Source organism: Nerophis lumbriciformis, linkage group LG36, assembly GCF_033978685.3.
Source record: "Nerophis lumbriciformis linkage group LG36, RoL_Nlum_v2.1, whole genome shotgun sequence".
NCBI classification, from domain to species: Eukaryota; Metazoa; Chordata; class Actinopteri; order Syngnathiformes; family Syngnathidae; genus Nerophis; species Nerophis lumbriciformis.
Window position 1 is genome coordinate 14,970,001 of NC_084583.2, and position 16,003 is coordinate 14,986,003.

Below are 16,003 nucleotides of genomic sequence, written 5' to 3' on the forward strand. Positions count from 1 at the left end.
TCAAATTTTTTTTTTTTTTTTTTATTTATTTATTTTTTTTTTTTTTATTTAATTTTTTATTTTTTTTAATTAATTTTTTTTTATTTTTTTTATTTTATTTAATTTTTTATTTTTTTTAATTAATTTTTTTTTTATTTTTTGAAAATATTTTTAACTTTTTAAAAAAAAATTTACCCTAACCCTAACCCTATCCCTAAAAAAAAATGTTAATTGTTAAAATTGTTTAAAAAAATCAAAACATTTTAAAATTGTTTAAAAAAAATTTTTTTTTACCTTGAAAATAATTTTTTACCTTGAAAATCATGTTGTAACTTAACACTTTTTTTTTTTTTTTTTTACTTTTAGATTTTTTTTTGTAATTTTTGTAATTTTTTTTGTAATTTTTTTTTTTTAATTAAATTTTTTTTAATTTTTTTTAAATATTTTTAACTTTTTAAATTTTTTTTTACCCTAACCTTAACCCTATCCCTAAAAAAAAATGTTAATTGTTAAAATTGTTTAAAAAAATCAAAACATTTTAAAATTGTTTAAAATTGTTTTAAAAAAATTAAAAAAAATTTAGAAAATTAAAAAATTTAAAAAAATTTTTAAAAAAATTTAAAAAATTTAAAGAAGTTTAAAAAATTAAAAAAATTTTTTTTAAAAATTTAAAAACATTTTTAAAAAATTTGAAAATGATTTTGTACCTTGAAAATCAATTTTACCCTTGAAAAAAAAATTTTACCTTGAAAAATAGTTTTTACCTTGAAAATGATTTTTTACCTTGAAAAAAAATGTTTATCTTGAAAAAAAAATTTACCTTGAAATTTTTTTTTTACCTTGAAAATCATTTGTTTACCTTAAAAATCATTTTTAACCTTGAAAAAAAAATTTTACCTTGAAATTTTTTTTTACCTTGAAAATAATTTTTTACCTTGAAAATCATGTTTGAACTTAAAACACCTTTTTTAATTTTTACATTTTTTTTTAACTTTTTAAAAAAAAATTTTTAATTTTAGTAAAAATTTTTTTTAATTTTTTAAATTTTTTCACAAATTTTATTTTATTTTATTTTATTTTTTTAATTAATTTAAATACCACTGTAAAGAATATGAAGAATTTCTAAAGAAAACTGACGAAAAGACCAACTAACTCTGACAGAAACGTTGGCGAAGCGTGACGTACTGCCACTGAACAGTGCTGAAGCCCAGGGGATAACTAGAGTCATTCTGGATGATGAGCCGTTATCTCTCGTGAGTAAAGTGGGCTTTCGACGCACCATCCAACACATCTCCCCATTATGCTTGGACTGCAGTCGGGGGGGGCAAACAATTGAAGGGAGTGTGTAGATAGTTTTCTTTTTTTTAAGTTTACACTTGTTCAAGAGCAAGTATTGATGCTGAGTTATAGACATTTTATCGCACTCAGGCTGTTTTGCTTTTTTAAATAATGTTTACAGCATTATTTGCACTTTATACTGTTCACTTTTTTACTGCTCAATGATGCCATTTCTGTTTGTCATGCATCATTTTGTCTATTTTGTGTTTATCCTTGAATAAACAGGTCAGTTTCTTGTTACCAACCATTGTGTATTATTCAAACTAGGGATGTCCCGATCCGAAATTTGGATCGGATCGGCTGCCGATATTTGCCAAAAATTGCGTATCGGCAAGGCATGGGAAAATGCCGATCCAGATCCAGTTTAAAAAAAACTCCGGTCCGTGTTTTCCAACGCACCGATTTAAATAATACATTCCACTTTTCTGCTGCTCCGTAATTTCCGTTCCACATTTTCCAGCACACCTTCAACACATCCACAGGTCTGTGAATTCTCACGCAGTTGCTTTTAGCTGCTGGCATTACACGGCTCTTTTCACTCTTTCCTGTGTCTCCCTCTCACAGACAGCAAGTGCACCTTCTTACACACGTCACATACTGTCACGACACACGTCACATACTGTCACGTCATACGTCACATACTGTCACGTCATACGTCACATACGTATACGTCCTCCCCGAGCAGAGAGGTAGCAGCATGGCTAACGTTAGCAGTGATGCTAGCGCAGCCGTGCGAGCAACGCTCCCTCTAGGGTGCTCGCCTGTGCAATTGCGCACTGTTTAAGCGTCCTCTGCGCATAGCAAATCTATGCCACGCACAAAATCAAATAAAAAAATAAGCGCATAACAATTTTCGACACGGACACGACAGAGAAAACAGTTTTCGTCAAATTGTTCAAATATTGTGACGTCTGTCGAGACTCTTATCTCCATTTGGTGCCACACGCCCACACCATCAAAATGCCGAGGCAAAAATTTCCACATCAACACTGTATGAAAAAATTAGTGATTTTTTTAGTTGTGATTTCCTTCTCTGCATGAAAGTATAAAAGTAGCATATATTAATGCAGTATGAAGAAGAATGTTTTAATGTAGACATGCAAGCCAAATCAAGACTACATTTCCTGCAAATGGGTGCATTTCTACCCTATATTTTAACTTTAGATTTATTCTCATATCAAACTCTTTTGGCTGTCTTTTTGACACTTACATCCAACGCCCCCCTCCACACCCTGGATTATAAATAATGTAAATAATTAAATGTGATTATCTTGTGTGATGACTGTATTATGATGATAGTATATATCTGATAGTATATATCTGTATCATGGACCCCGACTTAAACAAGTTGAAAAACTTATTGGGGTGTTACCATTTAGTGGTCAATTGTACGGAATATGTACTTCACTGTGCAACCTACTAATAAAAGTCTCAATCAATCAATCAAAACACATAGAATCATCATACTGCTGTGATTATATGCATCAAGTGTTCATTCAAGGCTAAGGCAAAATATCGAGATGTATATCGTGTATCGCAATGTGGCCTTAAAATATCGCAATATTAAAAAAAGGCCATATCGCCCAGCCCTAGTTCAATGATGCCATTTCTGTTTGTCATGTATAATTTTGTCTATTTTGTGTTTATCCTTGAATAAACAGGTCAGTTTTTTGTTACCAACCATTGTGTATTATTCAAACTCCCCTAATTCAGCTGGCTAGTTGTTATCAAGAGTACTAAAACCCTTTTCAACATGATTCTGACAACTAAGTAGGCTAAATAACTTTAAACTTTAATACATGCTCGGATAGGCCAGTATCGGTCAGTATCGGTATCGGTCAGTATCGGTATCGGATCGGAAATGCAAAAACAATATCGGTATCGGATCGGAAGTGCAAAAACCTGGATCGGGACATCCCTAATTCAAACTCACCTAATTCAGCTGGCTAGTTGTTATCAAGAGTACTAAAACCCTTTTCAACATGAATCTGACAACTAAGTAGGCTAAAAAACTTTAAAGTTTAATACATGCTCGGATAGGCCAGTATCGGCCAGTATCGGCATCGGATCGGAAGTGCAAAAACCTGGATCGGGACATCCGTAGCCTCAACCATCCATTTTCTACCGCTTGTCCCTTTCGGGGTCACGGGGGGGCGCTGGAGCCTATCTCAGCTGCATTCGGGCGGAAGGCGGTGTACACCCTGGACAAGTCGCCATCTCATCAACCATTTCTAAAACAAAATGAAATGATCTCACCATGTTTTGGACTTTCTTGCGTCTGCTTCTGACTGGATAGGTGAGTGCGGACTGTGCAGGATTCTGTTAAGGAATGACATGTGTGATGAGTAAACAAACACATCAGTCAAGACTTGTTCCAGCAGGCACCTTCTGGACTGTGATGGTCATGGTTGAGGTGTTTACTTGCAGAGCACTCTGCTGCCTCACTTTCACCACAGACGTCCGTCGTAATCTCTTATTGTCCCCTTCCCGAACTTTTCTATTGATTATGTCACTCACTGAGCCAGGGGTCTGCTTCTTCTTTTGTCGGAAGGGTCGTTTCTTACTTCTGGTGTTTCCTGCCGCTTTACCCCGCTCAGAAGCTTCAGTGCGCTGGGATTGCTTTCCTGGGCTGCTGTGTTCCACCTCCCCGACAACGCCGCCGTATTGCTCGAAGGACTGCAGGAAGTCTTCCAACATGGCCGTCAAATCTCCCTCCACCTGCGGCTCCAGGAAGCCCACCTCAGCGTCCGCATCGCCGGCGCCTGCTCGTCCGGTGGCGACTACCTCGGTGGTGACGGCGGAATAGCGCTGTTGGCAGGGTTGGGAGTGCGGAGCGTTCAGGCCCATCAGCACTTCCTCGAATAGACGATTGAAGCGCTCAGATGGGTCTTCGTGAGGCGGAGGGAGGGAGAGGCGGGGCACGGCGGGTGACACCTGTCAGAAAAAGGTTACACCAGTGATTATCAAACTGTGGTACGTGCACAGGCTCCATCTAGTGCAGACCTAGGCAAAATACGGCTCTCGGGCCACATGCGGCCCATTAAGATTTTCAATCCGGCCCGCCGGACGCTCTACATCAGGGGTGCTCACACTTTTTCTGCAGGCGAGCTACTTTTCAATTGATCAAGTCGTGGGGATCTACCTCATTCATATATATAATTTATATTTACTTATTTATGAAATATATGTTTTTGTTAATAAGTTAAAGGTGTTTAATGATAATGCAAGCATGTTTAACACATATAGTTAATATTGTTAATAAATTAAAGGTGTTTAATGATAATGCAATCATTTTTAACACATAGTTAATATTGTTAATAAATTAAAGGTGTTTAATGATAATACAAGAATGTTTAATACATATAGTTAATATTGTTAACAAGTTAAAGGTGTTTAAAGATAATTCAAGCATGTTTAATACATATAGTTAATATTGTTAACAAGTTGAAGGTGTTTAATGATAATGCAAGCATGTTTAATACATATAGTTAATATTATTAATAAATTAAAGGTGTTTAAAGATAATACAAGCATGTTTAACACATATAGATTCCTTTCTTTCATGAAGACAAGAATATAAGTTGGTGTATTACCTGATTCTGATGACTTGCATTGATTGGAATCAGACAGTGGTGCTAAAAACGTCCGCATTTTCGAATGGAGGAGAAAAAAAGTCCTCCTTTCTGTCCAATACCACATGAAAGTGGTTGGTTTTTGGCATCTTATTTGTCCAGCTTCCGTACTCCTTTGTATACACTTTACAAGAAATACATTGTCGGCAAACTCCGTAGCTTGCTAGCTTGTGCACGCCAGCTTTCTGAGACTCTTGTTTTGTTAGCGCAACTATGCAACTGTGCAGTCGGTCTTTGGAGTTTTGACGACAGGTACGACGCCAGAGTCTGTTGAAATAAAGTGTTTCTCGCCTTCCAGTCGGTAATTTTAATGAGCTGGTAGCAGCCAGCGTCATCTCAGAAGACCCTCGGGTGCCGTGAATGTCAATCAAGTGACGAAAGTGACGTCATAGTGAAAATTTATGATCGCTCATTTTTAGGACTATTTTTTAAATGCCTGGCTGGTGATCGACTGACACACCCTCCGAGATCGACCGGTAGCTCGCGATCGACTTAATGAGCACCCCTGCTCTACATCATTTTTTAGACCTTTAACCTCAAAACTGTATTTGCCATTATGATGTGCAGTGCTGTTTTTAAATGACCGTAAGTATTGAACTATAGAAAGTATTTCAATGGTCGAAATCTGTGCTTTTGGGTGCTATAGGAGTTATTACGGTAATCTAGGTCACAGCAGCTCAGACCAGGAACAAAGCAGAGTGGGCGGGGTTTGTTTTCAGAGCAGCCAGCCCCAAACGCATGTGTCAGGATCAGATGCGGAAGCAGATTTTTACAACAAATTTCTGCATAAAAGTGATAATATATCATATGGTAGGTGTTTATTACCCTTTGTATTCATATTTTGCGGTTTGTGAAATTTTTGTTGTTCAGCTTGATTGTAAAAGACACACACCTATGGAGGAGCTGGTCTGAGAAGTAAAATATGTTCATATTTTGTTAATATTCAGTGTTTTATTGTTCAGAGACAATATTGTAAATCTCACTCTCTTTATTCTAATGTACATTTTGGGTGGCCCATTCAATAAAAAAAACTGTAAAATTCCGTTCCGTTTTTTTTTTTTTTATAAATGTGTGGACAATGCTGAAGAAACAAGTCCATGTCAGAAAACCAACAAATTTATATACCGTATTTTTCGGAGTATAAGTCGCAGTTTTTTCATAGTTTGGCCGAGGGTGCGACTTATACTCAAGAGCGACTTATGTGTGAAATTATTAACACATTACCGTAAATTATCAAATAATATTATTTAGCTCATTCATGTAAGAGACTAGACGTATAAGATTTCATGGGATTTAGCGATTAGGAGTGACAGATTGTTTGGTAAACGTATAGCATGTTCTATATGTTATAGTTATTTGAATGACTCTTACCATAATATGTTACGTTAACATACCAGTTGGTTATTTATGCCTCATATAACGTACACTTATTCAGCCTGTTGTTCACTATTCTTTATTTATTTTAAATTGCCTTTCAAATGTCTATTCTTGATGTTGGCTTTTATCAAATAAATTTCCCTAAAAAATGCGACTTATACTCCAGTGCGACTTATGTTTTTTTTCCTTACTTATTATGCAATTTCGGCCGGTGCGACTTATACCCCGAAAAATACGGTAATGTGTGTGTGTGTTTGTATGTGTGTGCGTGTGCGTATCTAACCTGTTCACAATCCTGCTTTGTCCTCTGTCTACACATCACATTGCCGCCTCCTCCCATCTCGTAAGGACTTTCTCCACCCGGGCTAAAACCCTTCCACAGTCCTCGCCCCCGTCTCCTCTGGGACCTCCAGAAGGAATCCAGAATGCGTCGGGTCTTCAGGTACAACTTCCTGCCTGTGGCTCCTCCCCCCCGGCCCGTCCGCACGGCGGCCGCCGTCCCGCACCTGTGCAGAAGGGACCTGTGCTGCTTGCTGGCCACCACCGTCTGCACGTCCACCTTCTGCATCCACCCTCCACGCGGCCTCCGCTGGACCGTCGCTCCGGCTCCTCGCGCCTTCCTCTTGGCTCTCGCCGCCTCCCGGCGGTCCGAGTTTAAGAAGTGGCTAATAAATCCCGGGATGTTGTCACGATATTGCCCAAACTGCTCGTCGCCTGCTATTTCTCCCTCCAAAACACCAGAGAAGAAGGCGTGCGTGTGAGCGGGCCACAGGGTGTCCTGGCTGGGCAGGGATTGAGGCGCTATGTCAGGTGTGTGTCCAAACCCACCTTGGGAATGTGGGTTATTATCTGGAGGGTGTCTTAAACTCTCAAGTTGAGACATGTCAATGGTCTCGTAGGTTGGCACAGGAGGACAAGAACTTATTTGAAGGCCACCTGTCTGTACGTATTTACCCCCATTTGTCTCATTCCACAGCACGGTGCTACCATCCATCACCTCCCCTGTCCACCCGACATACGTGACTTTATCCTCCGCCACCGGATCAGTCTGCACGCCCGCCTCAGCACGCTGCGTGACAGCCACCAGGTCCTGGATGCCCATCTTGGCCGCCGCCGACACGGCCCGCCGCTTCTCGCTCTCCCCCTCCCCGGCCATCTCCCCAGAGTACAGCAGTGTGACCAGGTGGAGCAGAGTGCTGGCGCCCAGAGTCCCAAAGTCCACCACATGGTCTTGTCCAGCAGGGGGCGTGGGTGAGGCGGACAGAGCAGTGGACAGTTCTGGGCTGATGGCTGAGAGGACACAACTGTGTGCTGGCACTGAAACACCTGGAGGGAGAAGAGCGGTCAGCATAGTTTTACCTACACGGGGGCCGTTTTGTTTATTGTGAGAAATGCTCCAAAGCGTTAACACATGCATTTCACCAAAATGCAACACGGAACGACACAGGAAGTCCTTCATACCGACAGCCATCAGACTGTATAATGCATATGTTCCTTTTGACTGTACATGTACTGTAAATGTATTTATATTATTCACATGTGAATAATGCTGTATAATAGACTGTATTTATATTATTCACATGTGAATAATGCTGTATAATAAACTGTATTTATATTATTCATGAAAATAATGCTGTATAATAGACTGTATTTACATTATTCACATGTGAATAATGCTGTATAATAGACTATTTATATTATTCACATGTGAATAATTCTGTATAATAAACTGTATTTATATTATTCATGAGAATAATGCTGTATAATAGACTGTATTTACATTATTCACATGTGAATAATGCTGTATAAGAGACTGTATTTATGTTATTCACATGTGAATAATGCTGTATAATAGACTGTATTTATGTTATTCACATGTGAATAATGCTGTATAATAAACTGTATTTATATTATTCATTAGATAATGCTGTATAATAGACTGTATTTATATTATTAACATGTGAATAATGCTGTGTAATAAACTGTATTTATATTATTCATGAGAATAATGCTGTATAATAGACTGTATGTATATTATTCACATGTGACTAATGCTGTATAATACTCTGTATTTATATTATTCATGAGAATAATGTTGTATAATAGACTATATTATTCACATGTGAATAATGCTGTATAATAGACTGCATTTATATTATTCACATGTGAATAATGCTGTATAATAGACTGTATTTATATTATTCACATGTGAATAATGCTGTATAATAGACTGTATTTATGTTATTCACATGTGAATAATGCTATATAATAGACTGTATTCATGTTATTCCCATGTGAATAATGCTGTGTAATAGACTGTATTTATGTTACTCACATGTGAATAATGCTGTATAATAGACCGTATTTATATTACTCACATGTGAATAATGCTGTATAATAGACTGTATTTATATTATTCACATGTGAATAACACTGTATAATAGACTGTATTTATGTTATTCACATGTGAATAATGCTGTATAATAGACTGTATTTATGTTATTCACATGTGAATAATGCTGTATAATAGACTGTATTTATGTTATTCACATGTGAATAATGCTGTATAATAGACTGTATTTATATTATTCACATGTGAATAATGCTGTATAAGACTGTATTTATATTATTCACATGTGAATAATGCTGTATAATAGACTGTATTTATATTATTCACATGTGAATAATGCTGTATAATACTGGACATTCAAAATATATTTTTTCCAAAAAATTCCAGGAATTCTCATAATTCCCTTTTTTTCAAACACTTTTTTGACCCTCTTTCTGGCGACTACTCCTTCCACATTTTTCAACCCACTTTAACCATTCCACTGTCAAAACATTCCTCTTAATCAGGACAAAAAAACAAAGTTGTTTTTTTGAACTGGATAAATTACCGGTTTTCCCGAAATACCATTTCTCAATTAAAAATGTTACTACTTCAACATTTCTTGACCGATTTGAAAAATTCCAACACCGACCATTTCAACTCATTTAGAATATTCAAGCCTTTTAACATTTTCCAAAAAATAACCCGCTTTTCCCATGAAATTCCCATTGAAATGAATGGGACATTTTTCAAAGTTCCACAACCCCCACATTTTTCATCCGATTCAAACCGTTCCAACTTCAAAATATTCAGCCTGTTCAGGAATTGTGTGCTCCCTTTCAACATCTATGAAAGAAATTCCCGGATTTCCTAGAATTCCCAGTTTTTAAGAACATTTTCCCCATTCAAAATGAATGATCCATTTTTCAAACTTCCACCATTTCCACATTTTTCCACCGATTCAAACCATTACACCTTCAACTTATTCCACTCATACTGGACATTCAAACTATATTTTTCCCAGTTCAAAACAATTCCAGGAATTCCCTTTTTATGACCCTCTTTCTGGCGACGACTCCTTCCACATTTTTCAACCCACTTCAACCATTCCACTGTCCAAACATTCCTCTTAATCAGGACAAAAAACGAAGTTGTTTTTTTAATTGGAAAAATTCCAGATTTTTCCTAAATTCCTTAATACCATTTCTCAATTAAAAATGTTTCTAACATTTTTCGACCGATTTGACAAATTCCAACACCAACCATTTCAACTCATTCAGAACATTCAAGTCTTAACATTTTCCCAAAAAATTCCAGTTTTTCCAAAATGTCCATGAAATTCCCATTGAAATCAATGGGACATTTTTTAAAGTTCCACAACTTCCACATTTTTCTGTTCAGGAATTGTGTGTTCCCTTTCAACATCTGTAAAAGAAATTCCCGGATTTCCTAGAATTCCCAGTTTTTAGGAACATTTTCCCTATACAAAATTAATTATCCATTTTTCAAACTTCCACCATTGCCACATTTTTCAACAGATTCAAACCATTCCACTCATCCTGGACATTCAAACTATATTTTTTCCAAGTTCAAAAAAATTCTAGGAACTCCCAGAATTCCCTTTTTTTTAAAAACCTTTTTTGACCCTCTTTCTGGCGACTACTCCTTCCACATTTTTCAACCCACTTCAACCATTCCACTGTCAAAACATTCCTCTTAATCAGGACAAAAAACAAAGTTGTTTTTTGAATTGGAAAAATTCCAGATTTTTCCGAAATTCCTTAATACCATTTCTCAATTACAAATGTTACTAGCATTTCTCGACCAATTTGAAAACTTCCAACACCAACCATTTCAACTCATTCAGAACATCCAGCTTTTCCCAAATTTCCAATGGGATATTTTTTTAAGTTCCACAATTCCCACATTTTTCATCCGATTCAAACCATTCCAACTTTAAAATATTCAGTCTGTTTAGGAATTGTGTGTTCCCTTTCAAACATCTATAAATAAATTCCCAGATTTCTTAGAATTCCCAGTTTTTAGGAAGATTTTCCCCATTCAAAATTACCCATTTTTCAACTGATTCAAACCATTCCACCTTCAACTTATTCCACTCATACTGGACATTCAAACTATATTTTTTCCAAAAAATTCCAGGAATTCTCAGAATTCCCTTTTTTTTCAAACCCTTTTTGGACCCTCTTTCTGGCGACTACTCCTTCCACATTTTTCAACCCACTTTAACCGTTCCACCGTCAAAACATTCCTCTTAATCGGGACAAAAAAACTAAGTTGTTTTTTGAACTGGATAAATTACCGGTTTTCCCGAAATACCATTTCTCAATTAAAAATTTTACTACTTCCACATTTCTCGACCGATTTGAAAAATTCCAACACCGACCATTTCAACTCATTCAGAACATTCAAGCCTTTTAAAAGTTTCCAACAAAATCCTGCTTTTCCCATGAAATTCCCATTGAAATGAATGGGACATTTTTCAAAGTTCCACAACTCCCACATTTTTCATCCGATTCAAACCGTTCCAACTTCAAAATATTCAGTCTGTTCAGATATTGTGTGTTACCTTTCAACATCTATGAAATAAATTCCCAGCTTTCCTAGAATTCCCAGTTTTTAGGGACCTTTTCCCCATTCAAAATGAATTATCCATTTTTCAAACTTCCACAATTCCCACATTTTTCAACCGATTGAAACCATTCCACCTTCAACACATTCCAACTATTCTTACATTCATTCTGTCAGCATTTCAGTTCAACTTCAGCCTTGGAGCATTCACACGCAATTCTTTCAAGAATTGCCTCATCTAGTTTGAGACAGTATTATTGTTTTTACCTTCTGCCCTGAGGAGAGTGTCACAAAACTGCCGGTGCTGCTGCTGTCTCTGCAGCTCAGCCACCAGGAGCGCTTTAAATCCAGGCTTTCGGTAGCGCCACATCTCCCCATCTAGACTAGACCATATTGGAACAAAAAACACACATATCGTGGTTTAATTGTCATGTTTCCTAATGAGGAAAATACATGGGCATGTATCTAAAGCAAAGTCGTTTTCACTGAGGGCCACATCGCAGTTATGTTTGGCCCCAGAGGGCCGCCTCTAACAGTGAGTACTATTACACAATTTTTTAATGCATTTTATTAGTAGATTTGTTTTAAAGTAAATATGGTAAGTTGCAATAATTTCACCTCAAAATGTTGTGTATATTACTGTAAATGGAAAAACAGTACTGCTGTTTTTATGGTTAAAAAAAAAGAAGAAAAAAGCAGCGCAGTTGCCAGCATTTTTACTGTAAAATTTACATTTGTTTTTTTAATGTAAATTTCAAAAAAATGCAATTTTACAGTAACATTTTGGCACCTGAACTGCAAGTGGGTTTTTTGGTTTTTTTTTTACCGCAAATCAACAAGTGTAGATTTTTGGGTGTATTACTGTAAATGCCAAAACAACACAGTTTATTACAGTAAAAAAAACAACAGTTTTTTTCATTTAGAGAAAAATGCTGTACAAAAACTAAAGTAAATTTTACCACGAAATCTATTGCTACTTTTACATTGCACAATAAGATGGATAACTTGCTTTGAAATCTTTATTACTAGTATTTATTTCTATTTAAAAAAAATGGTGTGAACGTTTGATAATATATTTTTGCATAATTAGACAATATTCAAGGTAACATAATTTGCGGTTACACGGAGTACATATATTTGTTTTCTCCCAAAACAGAAAGAAAGAATACATTTAGTAATTATTGTATATCCATCCATCCATTTCCTACCACTTATTCCCTTTGGGGTCGCTGGAGCCTATCTCAGCTACAATCAGGCGGAAGGCGGGGTACACCCTGGACAAGTCGCCACCTCATCGCAGGGCCAACACAGATAGACAGACAACATTCACACTCACATCCACACACTAGGGCCCATTTAGTATTATATAAAAATATATCAGTATATATCATGTACTGTATATATAATATGTAAATATTACATACTGTATGTTATATTTCATATTGCTACTACAGTACATTTTTAGTCTACTTTATACCTGCATTATCTTTTCCATTCTTACACTTTCCATCCTTTGTACCTGAGCTACTGTGTGGACCAATTTCCCTTGTGGATCATTAAAGTTTGTCTAAGTCAAGTTACAGTACTTTATTGATACATTTTATTGCCGGGCTTTCGAGGGCCAAATAAAATGACGTGGCGGGCCACAACTGGCCCTTCAGATCTCTAATAAAATAATCAAGATAACACTTATACGACTGAATAAATTAGGCATAACATGCACCCCTAAAGTGTACAGTGCCAAGTGCCTCAAAAGGGCCCAAAACATCATAAGGGACCCATCTCACCCCGGAGATAAACTTTTTGAACTGCTGCCCTGTATTTTTATCTATTTATCTCAGTACCATATTCTTATGTGTCATTATGAATTTGCACTATATTAGTTTGCTTGCTTATGTAGCCGAGGATCGGACCGCCAAGTGCCCTGCCTTCGGGTGCTGCCCAGCTCACACTGCACCCGACCTCTATGACCCCTCCCATGAGTGGTGAGCCTATTGGAGGGGGGACCCACATTGCCTCTTCGGGAACAGGCCCGGCCACCAGGGGCTCGCCATCGTGCCCCACCTCCAACCCTGGCTCCAGAGGGGAGCCCCGGTGACCCGCGTCCGGGCAAGGGAAATCTAGGTCCATTGCTCCTCCACATGGAGAGGAGCCAGATGAGGTGGTTCGGGCATCGGCTCAGGATGCCACCCGAACGCCTCCCTAGGGAGGTGTTTGGGGCACGTCTGACCGGCAGGAGGCCACGGGGAAGACCCAGGACACGTTGGGAAGACTATGTCTCCCGGCTGGCCTGGGAATGCCTCGGGATCCCCCGGGAGGAGCTGGATGAAGTGGCTGGGGAGAGGGAAGTCTGGGCTTCTCTGCTTAGGCTGCTGTCCCCGCGACCCGTGGATAGTTTGCTTGATTGATTGATTGATGGATTGAAACTTTTAGCGGATTTTATAGACTAGGCTCAGTGCAAGTTGTTTCACTCTGTCCTCCACCCTGAGCCAGCCCACTTTGGAGAAGTGGGTAGGAGTGAGGTGTGATCTGGGGTGGAGGTCCAGAAGTAATCTGACTAGCTTGTTCTGGGATGTTTGGAGTCTAGATTTGAGGATTTTGGAGGTGCTAGGGTACCAGGAGGTGCATGCGTAGTCGAAAAAGGGTTGAATGAGAGTTCCCGCCAGAATCTTCATGGTGTTTTTCTTGACCAGAGAGGAGATTCTGTAGAGAAATCTCATTCGTTGGTTGACCTTTTTGATTACCTTGGTTGCCATTTTATCACAGGAAAGATTAGCCTCTAGTATGGAACCTAGGTAGGTGACCTCATCTTTCCTGGTGATAACAATGTCATCCACTTTCGTTGTACAATGACAATAAAGATATATTCTATAATATTATATTCTAAAGTGTAGGGAGGAAAACTCTTATAACTCCCGATTTGACTCCGATCCTTGGGGTGACAATTTGATTTGAATTAGATTCTACAGCATAAATATATATGTGATGTCATAACCTAACATTTAAATAATCACAATTTGAATGAGAGCGAATTACCGTAATTATGCATTTAAATACGCAGGGAGAACAATAAACACCGTAATCATCTTTCAGCTGATTGTCTGCTTATGTCCGCCATTTCTGTACATTTGGTGGCGATGTGGTCGCTGTACAAAACACGTTAAAACCTCAAATTAATAGCTAATACAGAGAATATAAGTCGCCAAAAAAATGTGTCGTTTAGGTTACTCGTTCATTTTTCAACATTAATGTACTTTTGATATGATGCAATGCTAGCACGGCTGCTAACACGCTAGCTAGCATGACTCGCTCGACAGGTGTCACCTCGTTTAAATCGTACATTTTCAGTTAAAGAGCGGCCACAAATGCGACTTAAAAATAATAATTAAAATATAAAAATAAATAAATTAGCAAGTGAGCTGTCTCGACGAATGCCGATATTTCACACCAACGAGGGAAAAGTAGAAATAGGACTCACGTTTGTCCAAACTCGCTGGAAAGCCACGTCGTTAAAATTAAAATTAAAATAAAAAAAATTAAAAATATATTAAAGGCTAACTTTTTTGCGTTCGAGTTAAAGTTTTTTTCCCTGTCTTCCGATTGATGACGTCAAGCAGTTGTCACGCATGGTCGTTCTGCGAGCATGTTGGAGTGGTAGTTCTCCCGTCTTCCACCAGGGGGCAGTAGAGGACCTGCATGGTGTGTATGCGCGCAAAAAAAGCAAACAAAGATGACACAGTTGACATTGACGACAAGATAGTTCGGTTCAATTTCAAAAACTAGTGCCTTGATTTAGAGCAGGGATGTCAAACTGGTTTTCATTGAGGGCCACATCGCGGTTATGGTTGCCCTCAGAGGGCCGCTTTTAACAGTGAATAATATACAGTATGAATAAAAAGAATATACAGTATGAATAAAAATGTGTATATATTAGTTTTATTAGTTTATTATTTCTTCGGTCAGTGGTCAACAAAATAAACAAAGAGTTTTACATAAAACAGTTGTACATTCATAAATTGAAAATGTTGCAGACCGAAAGGGTTTAGGCTGAAGTTGAACACTTATTGCGCCTAACCCTATAAACCAGGGGTCCCCAAACTACAGCCCGCGGGCCGGATCCGGCCCCCCCCAGCATCCAAAATCCAGCCCACAGGAAGTCCAAAGTTAAAAATTTTTATTATTATTTTTTTTTTAATCTTTCCTTTCTAATCCATTTTCTACCGCTTGTTACTCTTGGTGTCTCCTAGCCACTCAGGCAAATCATATTGTCTAAAAATGAATTTTCCCATCGATAACGTTACAATGTTAAATGTTGATGAACATCAATGTTAATTGATGTTAAATGACAAAACGGATTATAAAGACAATGCATATATGTATATATATTTTTTTATATTTTTATATATTTGCACATTGTTTTTCTAGCATGCACACATTGCACTGTATGGAATGGCCTCAATCTCGTTACCTTGTGTAATGACAATAAAGCTGATTCTGATTCTGATTCTGATACATATATATATACACAGCCTAACCCAATGCGGCCCCCCGAGTCAAAAAGTTTGGGGACCCCTGCTATAAACAATGTCAAATACAAGATGAGCTTCCAAAAAATATGAAATTTCCTTTACACAACATATTATAAATACACCTTGTACACAACATAAACACTTTAAAGACATGTGAAATATCCACGTACACGCGTTAGTTAAACCTTTGTACCAATTATATACTATATACAATCAATTATACTTCCATT

At 37.5% G+C, this 16,003-nt stretch overlaps 1 protein-coding gene across 2 annotated transcripts in view; it reads right to left on the minus strand.

Annotated features, from left to right (window-relative positions):
- Positions 1–14,944, minus strand: part of LOC133576885 (uncharacterized) — a 16,235-nt gene extending 1,291 nt beyond the window's left edge. Inside the window, exons 1-5 of one of the 2 annotated variants that reach the window (XM_061930249.2) lie at positions 14,723–14,944; positions 11,512–11,622; positions 6,610–7,652; positions 3,703–4,251; positions 3,574–3,636 (exon numbers count right to left, since the gene is read on the minus strand). In XM_061930249.2, coding sequence (XP_061786233.2) covers positions 3,574–3,636; positions 3,703–4,251; positions 6,610–7,652; positions 11,512–11,614 — 1,758 coding nt within the window. In that variant the 5' untranslated portion in view covers positions 11,615–11,622; positions 14,723–14,944. Of the gene's footprint in view, positions 1–3,573; positions 3,637–3,702; positions 4,252–6,609; positions 7,653–11,511; positions 11,628–14,722 lie in introns of both variants that reach the window. The other variant, XM_061930248.2, reaches the window with a different exon arrangement.
- Between the last annotated feature and the right edge of the window lie 1,059 nt (positions 14,945–16,003).